This window comes from Somniosus microcephalus, unplaced genomic scaffold, assembly GCF_052327205.1.
Source record: "Somniosus microcephalus isolate GS21.2 unplaced genomic scaffold, FLI_Smic_1.0 unresolved_chr2, whole genome shotgun sequence".
Taxonomy (NCBI): domain Eukaryota; kingdom Metazoa; phylum Chordata; class Chondrichthyes; order Squaliformes; family Somniosidae; genus Somniosus; species Somniosus microcephalus.
The window spans coordinates 19,332,790-19,357,261 of NW_028225180.1; the positions used below are offsets into that span (position 1 = coordinate 19,332,790).

At 54.1% G+C, this 24,472-nt stretch overlaps 2 protein-coding genes across 2 annotated transcripts in view; one reads left to right on the plus strand and one right to left on the minus strand.

Moving 5' to 3' along the window:
• LOC147092229 (lysine-specific demethylase 2A-like) overlaps positions 1-24,472 on the plus strand; it is a 520,639-nt gene that overhangs the window by 135,730 nt on the left and 360,437 nt on the right. The gene's annotated exons all lie outside the window — the stretch shown is intronic.
• The window catches only part of LOC147092230 (serine/threonine-protein phosphatase PP1-alpha catalytic subunit-like), a 63,670-nt gene that overhangs the window by 2,063 nt on the left and 37,135 nt on the right, over positions 1-24,472 (minus strand). Inside the window, 3 exon segments of the mRNA XM_085975894.1 lie at positions 3,935-4,039; positions 13,875-14,105; positions 15,119-15,250. Coding sequence (XP_085832020.1) covers positions 3,935-4,039; positions 13,875-14,105; positions 15,119-15,250 — 468 coding nt within the window.

Sequence of the window (24,472 nt, forward strand, 5' to 3'; positions counted from 1 at the left end):
ATGCATTGCTGGTCATCTTCCAGAACTCGATAGACTCTGGAACAGTACCCATGGATTGGAGGGTAGCTAATGTTACCCCACTATTCAAAAAAGGTGGTAGAGAAAAAGTGGGGAATTATAGACCGGTAAGCCTGACATCGGTAGTGGGGAAAATGCTAGAGTCCATTATAAAAGATGTAATAGCAGAGCACTTGGAAAGCAGTGACAGGATCGGACAAAGTCAACATGGATTTACAAAAGGTAATTCCTGCTTGACTAATCTACTGGAATTTTTTGAGGATGTAACTGGTAAATGGAGAAGGGAGAACCAGTGGATTTGGACTTTCAGAAGGCTTTCGATAAGGTCCCGCATAAGAGATTAGCGTGCAAAATTAAGGCACATGGGATTGGGGGCAAGGTATTAACTTGGATAGAGAACTGGTTGGCGGACAGAAAGCAAAGAGTTGGAATAAACGGGTCGTTTTCCGAGTGGCAGGCAGTGACTAGTGGGGTACCGCAAGGATTGGTCCTAGGACCCCAGCTGTTCACAATATATATTAATGATCTGGACGAGGGAATTGGATGTAATATCTCCAAATTTGCAGACGACACAAAGCTGGGTGGGAGGGTAAGCTGTGAGGAGGAGGTCATGAAACTCCAGTACGATTTGGACAGGTTAGGTGATTGGGCAGAAACATGGCAAATGCACTATAATGTGGATAAATCTGAGGTTATCCACTTTGGTGGCAAAAACAGGAAGGCAGATTATTATTTGAATGGCAATAGATTGGGAGAAGGGGAAGTGCAACGAGACCTGGGTGTCCTTGTGCACCAGTCGCTGAAGGTAAGCATGCAGGTGCAGCAGGCGGTTAAGAAGGCAAATGGAATAATGGCCTTCGTAGCGAGAGGGTTCGAGTACAGGAACAAGGATGTCTTGCTACAGTTGTACAGGGCCTTGGTGAGACCGCACCTTGAGTATTAAGAACATAAGAAATAGGAGCAGGAGTAGGCCAATCGGCCCCTCGAGCCTGCTCCGCCATTCAATGAGATCATGGCTGATCTGATCCTAACCTCAAATCTTCTATCACTCTCCACCCCACCCGAACCCATGTGATCTCCCGGGAGAGGCGAAAAACCAGATAAAAAACCCAATGGCCAATTTGGGAGAAAAAAATCTAGGAAATTCCTCTCCGACCCATCTAGGCGATCGAAACTCTTCCAGGAGATCACTCTGTCCCTATATTTTCTACAGTACGTACCTTCCGTAAAGGCGATCTCTACCCCAGCCAGGAACAGGAATAAAACCATCTCCTGAAATCTAACAGAATTAGAACACAAGAAGTAGGAGCAGAACCAGGCTACACGGCCCCTGGGCCCGCTCCGCTACCCACAGGGCCATGACCGATCCGAACCTAGACTCCTGTCCAATTTCCTGCCCGCTCCCCGTAACCCTTAATTCCCTTTACTTCTAGGAAACTGTCTATTTCTGTTTTAAATTTATTTAATGATGTAGCTTCCACAGCTTTCTGGGGCAGCAAATTCCACAGACCTACCACCCTCTGAGTGAAGAAGTTTCTCCTCATCTCAGTTTTGAAAGAGCAGCCCCTTATTTTAAGATTATGCCCCCTAGTTCTAGTTTCACCCATCATTGGGAACATCCTCACCGCATCCACCCGATCAAGCCCCTTCACAATCTTATATGTTTCAATAAGATCGCCTCTCATTCTTCTGAACTCCAATGAGTAGAGTCCCAATCTACTCAACCTCTCCTCATATGACCACCCCCTCATCCCCGGGATTAACCGAGTGAACCTTCTTTGTACTGACTCGAGAGCAAGTATGTCTTTTCTTAAGTATGGACATCAAAACTGTATGCAGTATTCCAGGTGCGGTCTCACCAATACCTTGTATAACTGAAGCAATACCTCCCTGTTTTTATATTCTATCCCCCTAGCAATAAAAGCCAACATTCCATTAGCCTTCTTGATCACTTGCTGCACCTGCATACTAACTTTTTGAGTTTCGTGCACCAGGACCCCCAGATCCCTTTGTACTACAGTACTTTCCAGTTTCTTGCCATTAAGATAATAACTTGCTCTACGATTTTTCCTACCAAAGTGCATAACCTCACACTTTCCAGTATTGTATTCCATCTGCCAAATCTCTGCCCACTTACTTAGCCTGTCTATGTCACTTTGCAGGTTTTTTATGTCCTCCTCTCTCACTACTTTCCCTCCCATCTTTGTATCATCTGCAAACTTTGATATGTTACACTCGGTCCCCTCCTCCAAATCATTAATATAGATTGTAAAGAGTTGGGGACCCAGCACTGACCCCTGCGGAACACCACTAGTTACTGATTGCCAGTCTGAGAATGAACCATTTATCCCAACTCTCTGCTTTCTGTTAGAGAGCCAATCCTCCACCCGCGCCAGAATATTACCCCCAATCCCGTGATTTTTTATCTTGAGCAATAATCTTTTGTGTGGCACCTTGTCAAATGCCTTTTGGAAGTCTAAATACACTACGTCCACTGGTTCCCCTTTATCCACCCTGTATGTTACTTCCTCAAAGAACTCCAGCAAATTTGTCAAACATGACTTCCCCTTCATGAAACCATGCTGAGTTTGTCCTATTAAATTATGTTTATCCAAATGTCCCGTTACTGTCTCCTTAATAATGTGTGCAGTTTTGGTCGCCTTATCTGAGGAAGGACGTTCTTGCCATGGAAGGAGTGCAGCGAAGATTCACCAGGCTGATACCTGGGATGGCAGGAATGACGTATGAGGAGAAATTGGGTCGATTGGGCTTATACTCACTGGAGTTTAGAAGATTGAGAGGGGATCTCATCGAAACCTATAAAATTCTGTCAGGCCTGGACAGACTAGATGCTGGAACGATGTTTCCGATGGTCGGGGAGTCCAGAACCAGGGGTCATAGTCTAAGGATAAGGGGTAGGCCATTTAGGACTGAAATGAGGAGGAATTTCTTCACCCAGAGTGGTGAGCCTGTGGAATTCTCTGCCACAGAGGGCGGTGGAGGCCAGTTCATTAAATATATTCAAGAAAGAGTTGGATATATTTCTTAAGGCTAAAGGGATATGGGGAGAAGGCAGGGACAGGGTACTGAATTTGGATGATCTCATGGAATGGCGGAGCAGGCTCGAAGGGCCGAATGGCCGACTCCTGCTCCTATCTTCTATGTTTCTATGTGAGAGACAGAGACAGAGAGACAGAGACAGAGAGAGAGAGAGAGACAGAGAGAGAGACAGAGAAACAACCCCAGATTTCAAGGAATTGGATGACCTGTCAAAATTGAGATTAGTCCTGGGAGAAGGAGACAGACCATACCTTGGGGCCAAATATGTAACAACATGTCACAACCTGAGGACTGTTTAAAAGTAAGACTGTTTAAAATTAATATTGAACGTACCAAATGAAGTAGAAAGACTGTTTAAAATTAATATTGTTTAAAAGTAATATTGTATGTACCCAACAAATGTCAAATCGATTGACACCTACAGAATGTTGGAAAACTGTACCTTTTTGCTATGTAAGCTTTGGCAATATGGTTCTCTGTAAACTTTCATGCCAATAAAGCATTTGAATTGGAATTGGAATTGGAGAGAGACAGAGAGAGAGACAGAGAGAGAGACAGAGAGAGAGACAGAGAGAGAGACAGAGAGAGAGAGAGACAGAGAGAGAGACAGAGAGAGAGAGAGAGACAGAGAGACAGAGACAGAGAGAGAGAGAGAGACAGAGAGAGAGAGAGACAGAGAGAGAGACAGAGAGAGAGAGAGAGACAGAGACAGAGAGACAGACAGACAGAGAGACAGACAGACAGAAAGAGAGATTCCAACAATTGCCGGAGGAGGACATGGGGGTGAAAGTTATTGTTTGGGGGTTGCGGGTGGGGGAGAGATGCACTCTCCTGCTATGGAAACGCTCCCACCTACCTCCGTGACAGCAGAAGATCTTCTCGTCCACGATGGCCGAGATGGGCAGGCAGTTGAAACAGTCGGTGAAAGTTTTCCACAGTTTGATGTTGTAGCGTCTTTTACCTGTTAATGTTCAACACTCGCTTCAGAAACTCCACTTTATACCCAGTGTCAGCATCGAGCGCTCCCAGGGCAGGTACAGCACGGGTTAGATACAGTGTAGAGCTCCCTCTACATTACCCTGACAGTGTGTCCCCACTTTATACCCAGTGTCAGCATCGAGCGCTCCCAGGACAGGTACAGCACGGGTTAGATACAGTGTAGAGCTCCCGCTACATTACCCTGACAGTGTGACCCCCACTTTGTACCCAGTGTCGGCATCGAGCGCTCCCGGGGCAGGTACAGCACGGGTTAGATACAGTGTAGAGCTCCCGCTACATTACCCTGACAGTGTGACCCCCACTTTATACCCAGTGTCAGCATCGAGCACTCCCAGGGCAGGTACAGCACGGGTTAGATACAGTGTAGAGCTCCCTCTACATTACCCTGACAGTGTGTCCCCCACTTTATACCCAGTGTCAGCATCGAGCGCTCCCAGGGCAGGTACAGCACGGGTTAGATACAGTGTAGAGCTCCCTCTACATTACCCTGACAGTGTGACCCCCACTTTATACCCAGTGTCAGCATCGAGCGCTCCCAGGCAGGTACAGCACGGGTTAGATACAGTGTAGAGCTCCTGCTACATTACCCTGACCGTGTGACCCCCACTTTATACCCAGTGTCAGCATCGAGCACTCCCAGGGCAGGTACAGCACGGGTTAGATACAGTGTAGAGCTCCCTCTACATTACCCTGACAGTGTGTCCCCACTTTATACCCAGTGTAAACTGGACGGTTTGCACCTGGGCAGGACCGGGACCGATGCCCTAGGGGGAGTGCTTGCTAGTGCTGTTGGGGAGGGTTTAAACTAAAATGGCAGGGGGTTGGGAACCTGTGCAGGGAGACAGAGGAATGGGAAACAAGGATGGAGCAAAAGACAGGAAGGAGAAAAGCAAAAGTGGCAGGCAGAGAAGTCAAGGGTTTAAATCAAACGTGGCCACAGTAAATAATAGTGCTAAAAGGTCTAGGAGTGTTAAAAAAACAAGCCTGAAGGCTTTGTGTCTTAATGCGAGGAGAATTCGTAATAAGGTGGATGAATTAGCTGCGCAAATAGATGTAACTGGATATGATATGATTGGGATTACAGAAACATGGCTCCAGGGTGACCAAGGCTGGGACCTCAACATCCAGGGGTATTCAATATTCAGGAAAGACAGGCAAAAAGGAAAAGGAGGTGGGGTAGCATTGCTGGTTAAAGAGGAGATTAACACAATAGTAAGGAAGAATATTAGCTCTGATGATGTGGAATCTGTATGGGTAGAGCTGAGAAATACCAAGGGGCAGAAAACGTTAGTGGGAGTTGTATACAGACCCCCAAACAATAATGCCGAGGTTGGGGATGGCATTAAACGGGAAATTAGAGACGCATGCAATAATGGCACAGCAGTCATCATGGGTGACTTTAATCTACATATAGATTGGGCTAACCAAATTAGTAACAATACTGTGGAGGAGGAATTCCTGGAGTGTATACGGGATGGTTTCCTGGATCAATATGTCGAGGAACCAACTAGAGATCAGGCCATCTTAGACTGGGTATTATGTAATGAGAAAGGATTAATTAGCAATCTTGTTGTGCGAGGTCCCTTGGGGCAGAGCGATCATAATATGATCAAATTCTTCATTAAGATGGAGAGTAAAGTATTTGACTCAGAGACTAGGGTCCTGAATTTAAATAAAGGAAACTACGATGGTATGAGGCGCGAGTTGGGTAGGATTGATTGGGGAATGTTACTTAAAGGGTTGACGGTGGATAGGCAATGGCAAACATTTAAAGATCGCATGGATGAACGACAGAATTTGTTCATCCCTGTTTGGCATAAAAATAAAACAAAAAAGGTGACTCAACCATGGCCAACAAGGGAAATTAGGGATAGCATAAGATCCAAAGAGAGGACATATAAATTGGCCAGAAAAAGCAGTAAATCTGAGGATTGGGAGCAGTTTAGGATTCAGCAAAGGAGGACAAAGGGATTAATTAAGAGGGGGAAAATAGATTATGAGAGTAAGCTTGCAGGGAACATAAAAACTGACTGTAAAAGCTTCTATAGATATGTGAAGAGAAAAAGATTAGTGAAGTCAAGCGTAGGTCCCTTGCAGTCAGAATATGGGGAATTTATAATGGGGAACAAAGAAATGGCAGACCAATTAAATACATACTTTGGTTCTGTCTTCATTAAGGAGGACACAAATAACCTCCCAGAGATGTCGGGGAACATAGGGTCTATTGAGAGGGAGGAACTGAATGAAATCAGTATTTGTAGGTAAATGGTGTTAAGGAAATTGACGGGATTGAAGGTCGATAAATCCCCAGGGCCTGATAACCTACATCCTAGGGTACTTAAGGAAGTGGCCCTAGAAATAGTAGATGCATTGCTGGTCATCTTCCAAAATTCTAGATATTCTGGAACAGTTACCATGGATTGGAGGGTAGCTAATGTTACCCCACTATTCAAAAAAGGTGGTAGAGAGAAAACGGGGAATAACAGACCGGTAAGCCTGACATCGGTAGTGGGGAAAATGCTAGAGTCCATTATAAAAGATGTAATAGCAGAGCACTTGGAAAACAGTGACAGGATCGGACAAAATCAACATGGATTTACAAAAGGTAAATCGTGCTCGACTAATCTACTGGAATTTTGAGGATGTAACTGGTATAGATCAGGGAGAACCAGTGGATGTGGTGTATTTGGGCTTTCAGAAGGCTTTCGATAAGGTCCCGCATAAGAGACTAGCGTGCAAAGTTAAAGCACATGGGATTGGGGTAAGGTATTGACTTGGATAGAGAACTGGCTGGCAGACAGGAAGCAAAGAGTTGGAATAAACGGCTCTTTTTCCGAGTGGCAGGCAGTGACTAGTGGGGTGCCGCAGGGATCGGTCCTTGGACCCCAGTTATTCACAATATATATTAATGATCTAGACGAGGGAACTAGATGTAATATCTCCAAGTTTGCAGACGACACAAAGCTGGGTGGGCGTGTGTGCTGTGAAGAGGATGCCAAGAAACTCCAGTATGATTTGGACAGGTTGGGTGATTGGGCAGATGCATGGCAGATGCAATATAACGTGGATAAAGGCAAGGTTATCCACTTTGGTGGCAAAAACAGGAAGGCAGATTATCTGAACGGCAATAGATTGGGAGAAGGGGAAGTGCAACGAGACCTGGGTGTCCTTGTGCACCAGTCGCTGAAGGTAAGCATATAGGTGCAGCAGGCAGTTAAGAAGGTTAAGTGGCCTTCGTAGCGAGAGGATTCGAGTACAGGAACAAGGATGTCTTGCTGCAGTTGTACAGGGCCTTGGTGAGACCACACCTTGAGTACTGTGTGCAGTTTTGGTCGCCTTATCTGAGGAAGGATGTTCTTGCCATGGAGGGAGTGCAGCAAAGATTCACTAGGCTGATACCTGGGATGGCAGGAATGACGTATGAGGAGAGATTGGGCTTATACTCACTGGAGTTTAGAAGAATGAGAGGGGATCTCATTGAAACTTATAAAATTTTAACAGGACTAGACAGACTAGATGCAGGAAGGATGTTCTCGATGGCCGGGGAGTCCAGAACCAGGGGTCACAGTCTAAGGATAAGGGGTAAGCCATTTAGGACAGAGATGAGGAGGAATTTCTTCACCCAGAGAGTGGTGAACCTGTGGAATTCTCTACCACAGAAGGCAGTTGAGGCCAATTCATTAAATATATTCAAGAAGGAGTTAGATATATTTCTTAAGGCTAAAGGGATCAAGGGATATGGGGAGAAAGCAGGGACAGGGTACTGAATTTGGATGATCAGCCATGATCTCATTAAATGGCGGAGCAGGCTCGAGGGGCCGAATGGCCTACTCCTGCTCCTATCTTCTATGTTTCAGTGTCAGCATCGAGCGCTCCCAGGGCAGGTACAGCACGGGTTAGATACAGTGTAGAGCTCCCTCTACATTACCCTGACAGTGTGTCCCCACTTTATACCCAGTGTCAGCATCGAGCGCTCCCGGGGCTGGTACAGCACGGGTTAGATACAGTGTAGAGCTCCCTCTACATTACCCTGACAGTGTGTCCCCACTTTATACCCAGTGTCAGCATCGAGCGCTCCCGGGGCAGGTACAGCACGGGTTAGATACAGTGTAGAGCTCCCTCTACATTACCCTGACAGTGTGTCCCCCACTTTATACCCAGTGTCAGCATCGAGCGCTCCCAGGGCAGGTACAGCACGGGTTAGATACAGTGTAGAGCTCCCTCTACATTACCCTGACAGTGTGTCCCCCACTTTATACCCAGTGTCAGCATCGAGCGCTCCCAGGGCAGGTACAGCATGGGTTAGATACAGTGTAGAGCTCCCTCTACATTACCCTGACAGTGTGTCCCCACTTTATACCCAGTGTCAGCATCGAGCGCTCCCGGGGCAGGTACAGCACGGGTTAGATACAGTGTAGAGCTCCCTCTACATTACCCTGACAGTGTGTCCCCCACTTTATACCCAGTGTCAGCATCGAGCGCTCCCAGGGCAGGTACAGCACGGGTTAGATACAGTGTAGAGCTCCCTCTACATTACCCTGACAGTGTGTCCCCACTTTATACCCAGTGTCAGCATCGAGCGCTCCCGGGGCAGGTACAGCACGGGTTAGATACAGTGTAGAGCTCCCTCTACATTACCCTGACAGTGTGTCCCCCACTTTATACCCAGTGTCAGCATCGAGCGCTCCCGGGGCAGGTACAGCACGGGTTAGATACAGTGTAGAGCTCCCTCTACATTACCCTGACAGTGTGTCCCCACTTTATACCCAGAGTCAGCATCGAGCGCTCCCAGGGCAGGTACAGCACGGGTTAGATACAGTGTAGAGCTCCCTCTACATTACCCTGACAGTGTGTCCCCCACTTTATACCCAGTGTCAGCATCGAGCGCTCCCAGGGCAGGTACAGCACGGGTTAGATACAGTGTAGAGCTCCCTCTCCATTACCCTGACAGTGTGTCCCCACTTTATACCCAGTGTCAGCATCGAGCGCTCCCAGGGCAGGTACAGCACGGGTTAGATACAGTGTAGAGCTCCCTCTACATTACCCTGACAATGTGTCCCCACTTTATACCCAGTGTCAGCATCGAGCGCTCCCAGGGCAGGTACAGCACGGGTTAGATAGTGTAGAGCTCCCTCTACATTACCCTGACAGTGTGTCCCCACTTTATACCCAGTGTCAGCATCGAGCGCTCCCAGGGCAGGTACAGCACGGGTTAGATACAGTGTAGAGCTCCCTCTACATTACCCTGACAGTGTGTCCCCACTTTATACCCAGTGTCAGCATCGAGCGCTCCCAGGGCAGGTACAGCACGGGTTAGATACAGTGTAGAGCTCCCTCTACATTACCCTGACAGTGTGTCCCCACTTTATACCCAGTGTCAGCATCGAGTGCTCCCGGGGCAGGTACAGCACGGGTTAGATACAGTGTAGAGCTCCCTCTCCATTACCCTGACAGTGTGTCCCCCACTTTATACCCAGTGTCAGCATCGAGCGCTCCCGGGGCAGGTACAGCACGGGTTAGATACAGTGTAGAGCTCCCTCTACATTACCCTGACAGTGTGTCCCCACTTTATACCCAGTGTCAGCATCGAGCGCTCCCAGGGCAGGTACAGCACGGGTTAGATACAGTGTAGAGCTCCCTCTACATTACCCTGACAGTGTGTCCCCACTTTATACCCAGTGTTAGCATCGAGCGCTCCCAGGGCAGGTACAGCATGGGTTAGATACAGTGTAGAGCTCCCTCTACATTACCCTGACAGTGTGTCCCCCACTTTATACCCAGTGTCAGCATCGAGCGCTCCCAGGGCAGGTACAGCACGGGTTAGATACAGTGTAGAGCTCCCTCTACATTACCCTGACAGTGTGTCCCCCACTTTATACCCAGTGTCAGCATCGAGCGCTCCCAGGGCAGGTACAGCACGGGTTAGATACAGTGTAGAGCTCCCTCTACATTACCCTGACAGTGTGTCCCCCACTTTATACCCAGTGTCAGCATCGAGCGCTCCCGGGGCAGGTACAGCATGGGTTAGATACAGTGTAGAGCTCCCTCTACATTACCCTGACAGTGTGTCCCCACTTTATACCCAGTGTCAGCATCGAGTGCTCCCAGGGCAGGTACAGCACGGGTTAGATACAGTGTAGAGCTCTCTCTACATTACCCTGACAGTGTGTCCCCCACTTTATACCCAGTGTCAGCATCGAGCGCTCCCAGGGCAGGTACAGCACGGGTTAGATACAGTGTAGAGCTCCCTCTACATTACCCTGACAGTGTGTCCCCCACTTTATACCCAGTGTCAGCATCGAGCGCTCCCGGGGCAGGTACAGCACGGGTTAGATACAGTGTAGAGCTCCCTCTACATTACCCTGACAGTGTGTCCCCACTTTATACCCAGTGTCAGCATCGAGCGCTCCCAGGGCAGGTACAGCACGGGTTAGATACAGTGTAGAGCTCCCTCTACATTACCCTGACAGTGTGCCCCCCACTTTATACCCAGTGTCAGCATCGAGCGCTCCCGGGGCAGGTACAGCACGGGTTAGATACAGTGTAGAGCTCCCTCTACATTACCCTGACAGTGTGTCCCCCACTTTATACCCAGTGTCAGCATCGAGCGCTCCCAGGGCAGGTACAGCACGGGTTAGATACAGTGTAGAGCTCCCTCTACATTACCCTGACAGTGTGTCCCCCACTTTATACCCAGTGTCAGCATCGAGCGCTCCCAGGGCAGGTACAGCACGGGTTAGATACAGTGTAGAGCTCCCTCTACATTACCCTGACAGTGTGTCCCCACTTTATACCCAGTGTCAGCATCGAGTGCTCCCGGGGCAGGTACAGCACGGGTTAGATACAGTGTAGAGCTCCCTCTACATTACCCTGACAGTGTGTCCCCCACTTTATACCCAGTGTCAGCATCGAGCGCTCCCAGGGCAGGTACAGCACGGGTTAGATACAGTGTAGAGCTCCCTCTACATTACCCTGACAGTGTGCCCCCCACTTTATACCCAGTGTCAGCATCGAGCGCTCCCGGGGCAGGTACAGCACGGGTTAGATACAGTGTAGAGCTCCCTCTACATTACCCTGACAGTGTGTCCCCCACTTTATACCCAGTGTCAGCATCGAGCGCTCCCAGGGCAGGTACAGCACGGGTTAGATACAGTGTAGAGCTCCCTCTACATTACCCTGACAGTGTGTCCCCCACTTTATACCCAGTGTCAGCATCGAGCGCTCCCAGGGCAGGTACAGCACGGGTTAGATACAGTGTAGAGCTCCCTCTACATTACCCTGACAGTGTGTCCCCACTTTATACCCAGTGTCAGCATCGAGTGCTCCCGGGGCAGGTACAGCACGGGTTAGATACAGTGTAGAGCTCCCTCTACATTACCCTGACAGTGTGTCCCCCACTTTATACCCAGTGTCAGCATCGAGTGCTCCCAGGGCAGGTACAGCACGGGTTAGATACAGTGTAGAGCTCCCTCTACATTACCCTGACAGTGTGTCCCCACTTTATACCCAGTGTCAGCATCGAGCGCTCCCAGGGCAGGTACAGCACGGGTTAGATACAGTGTAGAGCTCCCTCTACATTACCCTGACAGTGTGTCCCCCACTTTATACCCAGTGTCAGCATCGAGCGCTCCCGGGGCAGGTACAGCATGGGTTAGATACAGTGTAGAGCTCCCTCTACATTACCCTGACAGTGTGTCCCCACTTTATACCCAGTGTCAGCATCGAGCGCTCCCGGGGCAGGTACAGCACGGGTTAGATACAGTGTAGAGCTCCCTCTACATTACCCTGACAGTGTGTCCCCCACTTTATACCCAGTGTCAGCATCGAGCACTCCCGGGGCAGGTACAGCACGGGTTAGATACAGTGTAGAGCTCCCTCTACATTACCCTGACAGTGTGTCCCCCACTTTATACCCAGTGTCAGCATCGAGCGCTCCCGGGGCAGGTACAGCACGGGTTAGATACAGTGTAGAGCTCCCTCTACATTACCCTGACAGTGTGTCCCCACTTTATACCCAGTGTCAGCATCGAGCGCTCCCGGGGCAGGTACAGCACGGGTTAGATACAGTGTAGAGCTCCCTCTACATTACCCTGACAGTGTGTCCCCCACTTTATACCCAGTGTCAGCATCGAGCGCTCCCAGGGCAGGTACAGCACGGGTTAGATACAGTGTAGAGCTCCCTCTACATTACCCTGACAGTGTGTCCCCACTTTATACCCAGTGTCAGCATCGAGCGCTCCCGGGGCAGGTACAGCACGGGTTAGATACAGTGTAGAGCTCCCTCTACATTACCCTGACAGTGTGTCCCCCACTTTATACCCAGTCTCAGCATCGAGCGCTCCCAGGGCAGGTACAGCATGGGTTAGATACAGTGTAGAGCTCCCTCTACATTACCCTGACAGTGTGTCCCCACTTTATACCCAGTGTCAGCATCGAGCGCTCCCGGGGCAGGTACAGCACGGGTTAGATACAGTGTAGAGCTCCCTCTACATTACCCTGACACTGTGTCCCCACTTTATACCCAGTGTCAGCATCGAGCGCTCCCAGGGCAGGTACAGCACGGGTTAGATACAGTGTAGAGCTCCCTCTACATTACCCTGACACTGTGTCCCCCACTTTATACCCAGTGTCAGCATCGAGCGCTCCAGGGCAGGTACAGCACGGGTTAGATACAGTGTAGAGCTCCCTCTACATTACCCTGACAGTGTGTCCCCCACTTTATACCCAGTGTCAGCATCGAGCGCTCCCAGGGCAGGTACAGCACGGGTTAGATACAGTGTAGAGCTCCCTCTACATTACCCTGACAGTGTGTCCCCACTTTATACCCAGTGTCAGCATCGAGCGCTCCCAGGGCAGGTACAGCATGGGTTAGATACAGTGTAGAGCTCCCTCTACATTACCCTGACAGTGTGTCCCCCACTTTATACCCAGTGTCAGCATCGAGCGCTCCCAGGGCAGGTACAGCACGGGTTAGATACAGTGTAGAGCTCCCTCTACATTACCCTGACAGTGTGTCCCCCACTTTGTACCCAGTGTCAGCATCGAGCGCTCCCAGGGCAGGTACAGCACGGGTTAGATACAGTGTAGAGCTCCCTCTACATTACCCTGACAGTGTGTCCCCCACTTTATACCTAGTGTCAGCATCGAGCGCTCCCAGGGCAGGTACAGCACGAGTTAGATACAGTGTAGAGCTCCCTCTACATTACCCTGACAGTGTGTCCCCCACTTTATACCCAGTGTCAGCATCGAGCGCTCCCGGGGCAGGTACAGCATGGGTTAGATACAGTGTAGAGCTCCCTCTACATTACCCTGACAGTGTGTCCCCACTTTATACCCAGTGTCAGCATCGAGCGCTCCCAGGGCAGGTACAGCACGGGTTAGATACAGTGTAGAGCTCCCTCTACATTACCCTGACAGTGTGTCCCCCACTTTATACCCAGTGTCAGCATCGAGCGCTCCCAGGGCAGGTACAGCATGGGTTAGATACAGTGTAGAGCTCCCTCTGCATTACCCTGACAGTGTGCCCCCCACTTTATACCCAGTGTCAGCATCGAGCGCTCCCGGGGCAGGTACAGCACGGGTTAGATACAGTGTAGAGCTCCCTCTACATTACCCTGACAGTGTGTCCCCACTTTATACCCAGTGTCAGCATCGAGCGCTCCCAGGGCAGGTACAGCACGGGTTAGATACAGTGTAGAGCTCCCTCTACATTACCCTGACAGTGTGTCCCCACTTTATACCCAGTGTCAGCATCGAGCGCTCCCGGGGGCAGTGACAGTGAGCTGGTGTGTACTCACACTCATCGTAGAAGCCATAGATACGGTTGATACTTGCACACTCGTGGTTCCCGCGCAGCAGGAAGAAATTCTCTGGATATTTGATCTTGTAGGCCAGGAGCAGGCAGATGGTCTCCAGGGACTGCTTGCCACGGTCCACATAGTCCCCCAGGAACAAGTAGTTACTCTCGGGAGGAAATCCGCCATATTCAAAGAGCCGCAGGAGGTCATAGTACTGGCCATGAATATCACCTAGTGATGGAGGGAGAGAGATCACTGACTGAGGGAGAGAGAGACACAGAGAGAGGGAGAGGCGCGAGCGGAGGGGAGAGAGAGAGAGAGAGGGACGAGGGGAGAGAGGGACGAGGGGAGAGAGAGGGACGAGGGGAGAGAGAGAGGGACGAGGGGAGAGAGAGAGGGACGAGGGGAGAGAGAGAGGGACGAGGGGAGAGAGAGAGGGACGAGGGGAGAGAGAGAGGGACGAGGGGAGAGAGAGAGGGACGAGGGGAGAGAGAGAGGGACGAGGGGAGAGAGAGGGACGAGGGGAGAGAGAGGGGGACGAGGGGAGAGAGAGAGGGACGAGGGGAGAGAGAGAGGGACGAGGGGAGAGAGAGGGGGACGAGGGGAGAGAGAGAGGGACGAGGGGAGAGGGACGAGGGGAGAGAGAGAGGGACGAGGGGAGAGAGAGGGACGAGGGGAGAGAGAGAGAGACGAGCGGAGGGGAGAGAGACGGAGAGAGAGAGAGAGGCAGAGAGAGAGAGAGAGGCAGAGAGAGAGAGCGAGGCAGAGAGAGAGAGCGAGGCAGAGAGAGAGAGCGAGGCAGAGAGAGAGAGAGCGAGGCAGAGAGAGAGAGCGAGGCAGAGAGAGAGCGAGGCAGAGAGAGAGAGAGGCAGAGAGAGAGGCAGAGGGAGAGGCAGAGGGAGAGGCAGAGGGAGAGGCAGAGGGAGAGGCAGAGGGAGAGGCAGAGGGAGAGGCAGAGGGAGAGGCAGAGGGAGAGACAGAGGGAGAGACAGAGGGAGAGAGAGAGAGAGAGAGGCAGAGAGAGAGAGGCAGAGAGAGAGAGAGAGAGGCAGAGAGAGAGAGAGAGAGGCAGAGAGAGAGAGAGAGAGGCAGAGAGAGAGAGAGCGAGGCAGAGAGAGAGAGGCAGAGAGAGAGAGAGACAGAGAAATCAACCAGGAGCAGATTCCCACTCCCGCACACAGTTCAATCTGGGATTCCAGAAGTAGATTTGGACCCGACGCTGTATTTTCAAGCAGATCACTCACCGCATATTTTGAGCGGGGCTTCGAGCTCCAGTAGGATGGGCTGGCTGAGGAAAATCTCCCGAGATTTCAGGCAAAGGCCTCGGATCTCATTCTCTGTCAGCTGAACATTTTTACCAGGTCGCGATCCTTGAACTGGGAGAGGGAGAGAGAGAAAGGAAGAGAGGGGGAAGGAGAAAAAAATTTAATTACTGGCAAATCAAAAAAGGATCGCAAAGTAATTTTGCAATCCTAACCACAAGAGTGGCTATCGAGGGGTCAGTCACACAGTGACAGGGCCGCACTATCGAGGGGTCAGTCACACAGTGACAGGGCCGCACTATCGAGGGGTCAGTCAGTCACACAGTGACAGGGCCGCACTATCGAGGGGTCAGTCACACAGTGACAGGGCCGCACTATCGAGGGGTCAGTCACACAGTGACAGGGCCGCACTATCGAGGGGTCAGTCAGTCACACAGTGACAGGGCCACACTATCGAGGGGTCAGTCACACAGTGACAGGGCCGCACTATCGAGGGGTCAGTCACAGTGACAGGGCCGCACTATCGAGGGGTCAGTCACAGTGAGAGGGCCGCACTATCGAGGGGTCAGTCACACAGTGACAGGGCCACACTATCGAGGGGTCAGTCACACAGTGACAGGGCCACACTATCGAGGGGTCAGTCACAGTGACAGGGCCACACTATCGAGGGGTCAGTCACACAGTGACAGGGCCACACTATCGAGGGGTCAGTCACAGTGACAGGGCCGCACTATCGAGGGGTCAGTCACACAGTGACAGGGCCACACTATCGAGGGGTCAGTCACAGTGACAGGGCCACACTATCGAGGGGTCAGTCACACAGTGACAGGGCCACACTATCGAGGGGTCAGTCACAGTGACAGGGCCACACTATCGAGGGGTCAGTCACAGTGAGAGGGCCGCACTATCGAGGGGTCAGTCACAGTGAGAGGGCCGCACTATCGAGGGGTCAGTCACAGTGACAGGGCCGCACTATCGAGGAGTCAGTCACAGTGACAGGGCCACACTATCGAGGGGTCAGTCACAGTGAGAGGGCCGCACTATCGAGGGGTCAGTCACAGTGACAGGGCCACACTATCGAGGGGTCAGTCACAGTGAGAGGGCCGCACTATCGAGGGGTCAGTCACAGTGAGAGGGCCGCACTATCGAGGGGTCAGTCACAGTGACAGGGCCACACTATCGAGGGGTCAGTCACAGTGACAGGGCCGCACTATCGAGGGGTCAGTCACACAGTGACAGGGCCGCACTATCGAGCGGTCAGTCACAGTGACAGGGCCACACTATCGAGGGGTCAGTCAGTCTCACAGTGACAGGGCCGCACTATCGAGGGGTCAGTCACACAGTGACAGGGCCACACTATCGAGGGGTCAGTCAGTCTCACAGTGACAGGGCCGCACTATCGAGGGGTCAGTCACACAGTGACAGGGCCGCACCATCGAGGGGTCAGTCACAGTGACAGGGCCTCACTATCGAGGGGTCAGTCACACAGTGACAGGGCCACACTATCGAGGGGTCAGTCACACAGTGACAGGGCCGCACTATCGAGGGGTCAGTCACACGGTGACAGGGCCGCACTATCGATGGGTCAGTCACACAGTGACAGGGCCACACTATCGAGGGGTCAGTCACACAGTGACAGGGCCGCACTATCGAGGGGTCAGTCACAGTGACAGGGCCGCACCATCGAGGGGTCAGTCACAGTGACAGGGCCTCACCATCGAGGGGTCAGTCACAGTGACAGGGCCACACCATCGAGGGGTCAGTCACAGTGACAGGGCCGCACTATCGAGGAGTCAGTCAGTCACACAGTGACAGGGCCGCACTATCGAGGGGTCAGTCACACAGTGACAGGGCCGCACTATCGAGGGGTCAGTCACACAGTGACAGGGCCGCACTGTCGAGGGGTCAGTCACACAGTGACAGGGCCGCACTGTCGAGGGGTCAGTCACACAGTGACAGGGCCGCACTGTCGAGGGGTCAGTCACACAGTGACAGGGCCGCACTATCGAGGGGTCAGTCAGTCACACAGTGACAGGGCCGCACTATCGAGGGGTCAGTCAGTCACACAGTGACAGGGCCGCACTATCGAGGGGTCAGTGACACAGTGACAGGGCCGCACTATCGAGGGGTCAGTCACACAGTGACAGGGCCGCACTATCGAGGGGTCAGTCACACAGTGACAGGGCCGCACTGTCGAGGGGTCAGTCACACAGTGACAGGGCCGTACTATCGAGGGGTCAGTCACACAGTGACAGCGCCGCACTATCGAGGGGTCAGTCAGTCACACAGTGACAGGGCCGCACAATCGAGGGGTCAGTCACACAGTGACAGGGCCGCACTATCGAGGGGTCAGTCACACAGTGACAGGGCCGCACTATCGAGGGGTCAGTCACACAGTGACAGGGCCACACTATCGAGGGGTCAGTCACACAGTGACAGGGCCGCAGTATCGAGGGGTCAGTCAGTCTCACAGTGACAGGGCCGCACTATCAAGGGGTCAGTCACACAGTGACAGGGCTGCACTATCGAGGGGTCACACAGCGACAGGGCTGCACTATCGAGGGGTCAGTCACACAGCGACAGGGCCGCACTATCGAGGGGTCAGTCACACAGTGACAGGGCCGCACTGTCGAGGGGTCAGTCACACAGTGACAGGGCCGCAATGTCGAGGGGTCAGTCACACAGTGACAGGGCCGCACTATCGAGGGGTCAGTCAGTCTCACAGTGACAGGGCCGCACTATCGAGGGGTCAGTCAGTCACACAGTGACAGGGCCGCACTATCGAGGGGTCAGTCACACAGTGACAGGGCCGCAGTATCGAGGGGTCAGTCAGTCTCACAGTGACAGGGCCGCACTATCGAGGGGTCAGTCACACAGTGACAGGGCCGCACTATCGAGGGGTCAGTCAGTCACAGTGACAGGGCCTCACTATCGAGAGGTCAGTCACACAATGACAGGGCCACACTATCGAGGGGTCAGTCACACAGTGACAGGGCCACACTATCGAGGGGTCAGTCACACAGTGACAGGGCCACACTATCGAGGGGTCAGTCAGTCTCACAGTGACAGTGCTGCACTATCGAGGGGTCAGTCACACAGTGACAGGGCCGCACCATCGAGGGGTCAGTCACACAGTGACAGGGCCACACTATCGAGGGGTCAGTCAGTCACACAGTGACAGGGCCGCACTATCGAGGGGTCAGTCAAACAGTGACAGGCCGCACTATCGAGGGGTCAGTCACACAGTGACAGGGCCGCACTATCGAGGGATCAGTGAGTCACACAGCGACAGGGCTGCACTATCGAGGGGTCACACAGCGACAGGGCTGCACTATCGAGGGGTCAGTCACACAGCGACAGGGCCGCACTGTCGAGAGGTCAGTCACACAGTGACAGGGCCGCACTGTCGAGGGGTCAGTCACACAGTGACAGGGCCGCACTATCGAGGGGTCAGTCACACAGTGACAGGGTCGAACTATCGAGGGGTCAGTCACACAGTGACAGGGCCGCACTATCGAAGGGTCAGTCAGTCACACAGTGACAGGGCCGCACTATCAAGGGGTCAGTCACACAGTGACAGGGTCGAACTATCGAGGGGTCAGTCACACAGTGACAGGGCCGCACTATCGAGGGGTCAGTCAGTCACACAGTGACAGGGCCGCACTATCGAGGGGTCAGTCAGTCACACAGTGACAGGGCCGCACAATCGAGGGGTCAGTCACAGTGACAGGGCCGTGCTATCGAGGGGTCAGTCACACAGTGACAGGGCCGCACTATCGAGGGGTCAGTCACACAGCGACAGGGCCGCACTATCGAGGGGTCAGTCACACAGTGACAGGGCCGCACTATCGAGGGGTCAGTCACAGTGACAGGGCCGCACTATCGAGGGGTCAGTCACACAGTGACAGGGCCGCACTATCGAGGGGTCAGTCACACAGCGACAGTGCTGCACTATCGTGGGGTCAGTCACACAGTGACAGGGCCGCACTGTCGAGGGGTCAGTCACACAGTGACAGGGCCGCACTATCGAGGGGTCAGTCAGTCACACAGTGACAGGGCCGCACTATCGAGGGGTCAGTCAGTCACACAGTGACAGGGCCGCACTATCGAGGGGTCAGTCACACAGTGACAGGGCCACACTATCGAGGGGTCAGTCACACAGTGACAGGGCCGCACTATCGAGGGGTCAGTCACACAGTGACAGGGCCGCACTATCGAGGGGTCAGTCACACAGTGACAGGGCCACACTATCGAGGGGTCAGTCACACAGTGACAGGGCCGCACTATCGAGGGGTCAGTCAGTCTCACAGTGACAGGGCTGCACTATCGAGGGGTCAGTCACACAGTGACAGGGGCGGAACTATCGAGGGGTCAGTCACACAGTGACAGGGCCGCACTATCGAGGGGTCAGTCACACAGTGACAGGGCCGCACTATCGAGGGGTCAGTCAGTCACACAGTGACAGGGCCGCACTATCGAGGGGTCAGTCACACAGTGACAGGGCCGCACTATCGAGGGGTCAGTCAGTCTCACAGTGACAGGGCCGCACTATCGAGGGGTCAGTCACACAGTGACAGGGCCGCACTATCGAGGGGTCAGTCACAGTGACAGGGCCTCACTATCGAGGGGTCAGTCACAGTGACAGGGCCTCACTATCGAGGGGTCAGTCAGTCTCACAGTGACAGGGCCGCACTATCGAGGGGTCAGTCACACAGTGACAGGGCCGCACTATCGAGGGGTCAGTCACACAGTGACATGGCCGCACTATCGAGGGGTCAGTGACAGGGGGGCACTAGCGAGGGGCCAGTCACACAGTGACAGGGCCGCACTATCGAGGGGTCAGTCACAGTGACAGGGCCTCACTATCGAGGGGTCAGTCACAGTGACAGGGCCTCACTATCGAGGGGTCAGTCAGTCTCACAGTGACAGGGCCGCACTATCGAGGGGTCAGTCACACAGCGACAGGGCCGCACTATCGAGGGGTCAGTCACACAGCGACAGGGCCGCACTATCGAGGGGTCAGTCACACAGTGACAGGGCCGCACTATCGAGGGGTCAGTCACAGTGACAGGGCCGCACTATCGAGGGGTCAGTCACACAGTGACAGGGCCGCACTATCGAGGGGTCAGTCACACAGCGACAGTGCCGCACTATCGTGGGGTCAGTCACACAGTGACAGGGCCGCACTGTCGAGGGGTCAGTCACACAGTGACAGGGCCGCACTATCGAGGGGTCAGTCAGTCACACAGTGACAGGGCCGCACTATCGAGGGGTCAGTCAGTCACACAGTGACAGGGCCGCACTATCGAGGGGTCAGTCACACAGTGACAGGGCCACACTATCGAGGGGTCAGTCACACAGTGACAGGGCCGCACTATCGAGGGGTCAGTCACACAGTGACAGGGCCACACTATCGAGGGGTCAGTCACACAGTGACAGGGCCACACTATCGAGGGGTCAGTCACACAGTGACAGGGCCGCACTATCGAGGGGTCAGTCAGTCTCACAGTGACAGGGCTGCACTATCGAGGGGTCAGTCACACAGTGACAGGGGCGGAACTATCGAGGGGTCAGTCACACAGTGACAGGGCCGCACTATCGAGGGGTCAGTCACACAGTGACAGGGCCGCACTATCGAGGGGTCAGTCAGTCACACAGTGACAGGGCCGCACTATCGAGGGGTCAGTCACACAGTGACAGGGCCGCACTATCGAGGGGTCAGTCAGTCTCACAGTGACAGGGCCGCACTATCGAGGGGTCAGTCACACAGTGACAGGGCCGCACTATCGAGGGGTCAGTCACAGTGACAGGGCCTCACTATCGAGGGGTCAGTCACAGTGACAGGGCCTCACTATCGAGGGGTCAGTCAGTCTCACAGTGACAGGGCCGCACTATCGAGGGGTCAGTCACACAGTGACAGGGCCGCACTATCGAGGGGTCAGTCACACAGTGACATGGCCACACTATCGAGGGGTCAGTGACAGGGGGGCACTATCGAGGGGCCAGTCACACAGTGACAGGGCCGCACTATCGAGGGGTCAGTCACAGTGACAGGGCCTCACTATCGAGGGGTCAGTCACAGTGACAGGGCCTCACTATCGAGGGGTCAGTCAGTCTCACAGTGACAGGGCCGCACTATCGAGGGGTCAGTCACACAGTGACAGGGCCGCACTATCGAGGGGTCAGTCACACAGTGACATGGCCGCACTGTCGAGGGGTCAGTCACACAGTGACAGGGCCGCACTATCGAGGGGTCAGTCACACAGTGACAGGGCCGCACTATCGAGGGGTCAGTCACACAGTGACAGGGCCGCACTATCGAGGGGTCAGTCACACAGTGACAGGGTCACACTATCGAGGGGTCAGTCACACAGTCACAGGGCCGCACTATCGAGGGGTCAGTCACACAGTGACAGGGCCGCACTATCGAGGGGTCAGTCACACAGTGACAGGGCCGCACTATCGAGGGGTCAGTCACACAGTGACAGGGCTGCACGATCGAGGGGTCAGTCACACAGTGACAGGGCCACACTATCGAGGGGTCAGTCACACAGTGACAGGGCCGCACTATCGAGGGGTCAGTCAGTCTCACAGTGACAGGGCCGCACTATCGAGGGGTCAGTCACACAGTGACAGGGCCACACTTTCGAGGGGTCAGTCACACAGCGACAGGGCCGCACTACCGAGGGGTCAGTCACACAGTGACAGGGCCACACTATCGAGGGGTCAGTCACACAGTGACAGGGCCGCAGTATCGAGGGGTCAGTCACACAGTGACAGGGCCGCACTGTCAAGGGGTCAGTCACACAGTGACAGGGCCGCACTATCGAGGGGTCAGTCACACAGTGACAGGGCCGCACTATCGAGGGGTCAGTCACACAGTGACAGGGCCGCACTATCGAGGGGTCAGTCACACAGTGACAGGGCCGCACTATCGAGGGGTCAGTCACACAGTGACAGGGCCGCACTGTCGAGGGGTCAGTGACACAGTGACAGGGCCGCACTATCGAGGGGTCAGTCACACAGTGACAGGGCCGCACTGTCGAGGGGTCAGTCACACAGTGACAGGGCCGCACTATCGAGGGGTCAGTCACACATCGACAGGGCCGCACTGTCGAGGGGTCAGTCACACAGTGACGGGGCCGCACTATCGAGAGGTCAGTCACACAATGACAGGGCCACACTATCGAGGGGTCAGTCTCACAGTGACAGGGCCACACTATCGAGGGGTCAGTCACACAGTGACAGGGCCGCACTATCGAGGGGTCAGTCTCACAGTGACAGGGCGCACTATCGAGGGGTCAGTCACACAGTGACATGGCCACACTATCGAGGGGTCAGTCACAGTGACAGGGCCGCACTATCGAGGAGTCAGTCACACAGTGACAGGGCCGCACTGTCGAGGGGTCAGTCACACAGTGACAGGGCCGCACTATCGAGGGGTCAGTCACACAGTGACAGGGCCGCACTGTCGAGGGGTCAGTCACACAGTGACAGGGCCACACTATCGAGGGGTCAGTCACACAGTGACAGGGCCACACTGTCGAGGGGTCAGTCACACAGTGACAGGGCCACACTATCGAGGGGTCAGTCACACAGTGACAGGGCCGTACTATCGAGGGGTCAGTCACACAGTGACAGGGCCACATTATCGAGGGGTCAGTCACACAGTGACAGGGCCGCACTATCGAGGAGTCAGTCACACAGTGACAGGGCCGCACTATCGAGGGGTCAGTCACACAGTGACAGGGCCACACTATCGAGGGGTCAGTCTCACAGTGACAGGGCCGCACTATCGAGGGGTCAGTCACACAGTGACATGGCCACACTATCGAGGGGTCAGTCACACATGACAGGGCCGCAGAATCGAGGGGTCAGTCACACAGTGACAGGGCCGCACTATCGAGGGGTCAGTCACACAGTGACAGGGCCACACTATCGAGGGGTCAGTCACACAGTGACAGGGCCGTACTATCGAGGGGTCAGTCAAACAGTGACAGGCCGCACTATCGAGGGGTCAGTCACACAGTGACAGGGCCGCAGTATCGAGGGGTCAGTCACACAGTGACAGGGCCGCACTGTCGAGGGGTCAGTCACACAGTGACAGGGCCGCACTATCGAGGGGTCAGTCACACAGTGACAGAGCCGCACTGTCGAGGGGTCAGTGACACAGTGACAGGGCCGCAGAATCGAGGGGTCAGTCACACAGTGACAGGGCCGCAGAATCGAGGGGTCAGTCACACAGTGACAGGGCCGCACTATCGAGGGGTCAGTCACACAGTGACAGGGCCGCACTGTCGAGGGGTCAGTCACACAGTGACAGGGCCGCACTGTCGAGGGGTCAGTCACACAGTGACAGGGCCGCACTGTCGAGGGGTCAGTGACACAGTGACAGGGCCGCAGAATCGAGGGGTCAGTCACACAGTGACAGGGCTGCACTATCGAGGGGTCAGTCACACAGTGACAGGGCCGCACTGTCGAGGGGTCAGTGACACAGTGACAGGGCCGCAGAATCGAGGGGTCAGTCACACAGTGACAGGGCTGCACTATCGAGGGGTCAGTCACACAGTGACAGGGCCGCACTATCGAGGGGTCAGTCACACAGCGACAGGGCCGCACTGTCGAGGGGTCAGTCACACATCGACAGGGCCGCACTGTCGAGGGGTCAGTCACACAGTGACAGGGCCGCAATATCGAGAGGTCAGTCACACAATGACAGGGCCACACTATCGAGGGGTCAGTCTCACAGTGACAGGGCCACACTATCGAGGGGTCAGTCACACAGTGACAGGGCCGCACCATCGAGGGGTCAGTCACAGTGACAGGGCCTCACTATCGAGGGGTCAGTCACACAGTGACAGGGCCACACTATCGAGGGGTCAGTCACACAGTGACAGGGCCGCACTATCGAGGGGTCAGTCTCACAGTGACAGGGCCGCACTATCGAGGGGTCAGTCTCACAGTGACAGGGCCGCACTATCGAGGAGTCAGTCAGTCACACAGTGACAGGGCCGCACTATCGAGGGGTCAGTCACACAGTGACAGGGCCGCACTATCGAGGGGTCAGTCACACAGTGACAGGGCCACACTATCGAGGGGTCAGTCACACAGTGACAGGGCCGTACTATCGAGGGGTCAGTCAAACAGTGACAGGCCGCACTATCGAGGGGTCAGTCACACAGTGACAGGGCTGCACTATCGAGGGATCAGTGAGTCACACAGCGACAGGGCTGCACTATCGAGGGGTCACACAGCGACAGGGCTGCACTATCGAGGGGTCAGTCACACAGCGACAGGGCTGCACTATCGAGGGGTCAGTCACACAGTGACAGGGCC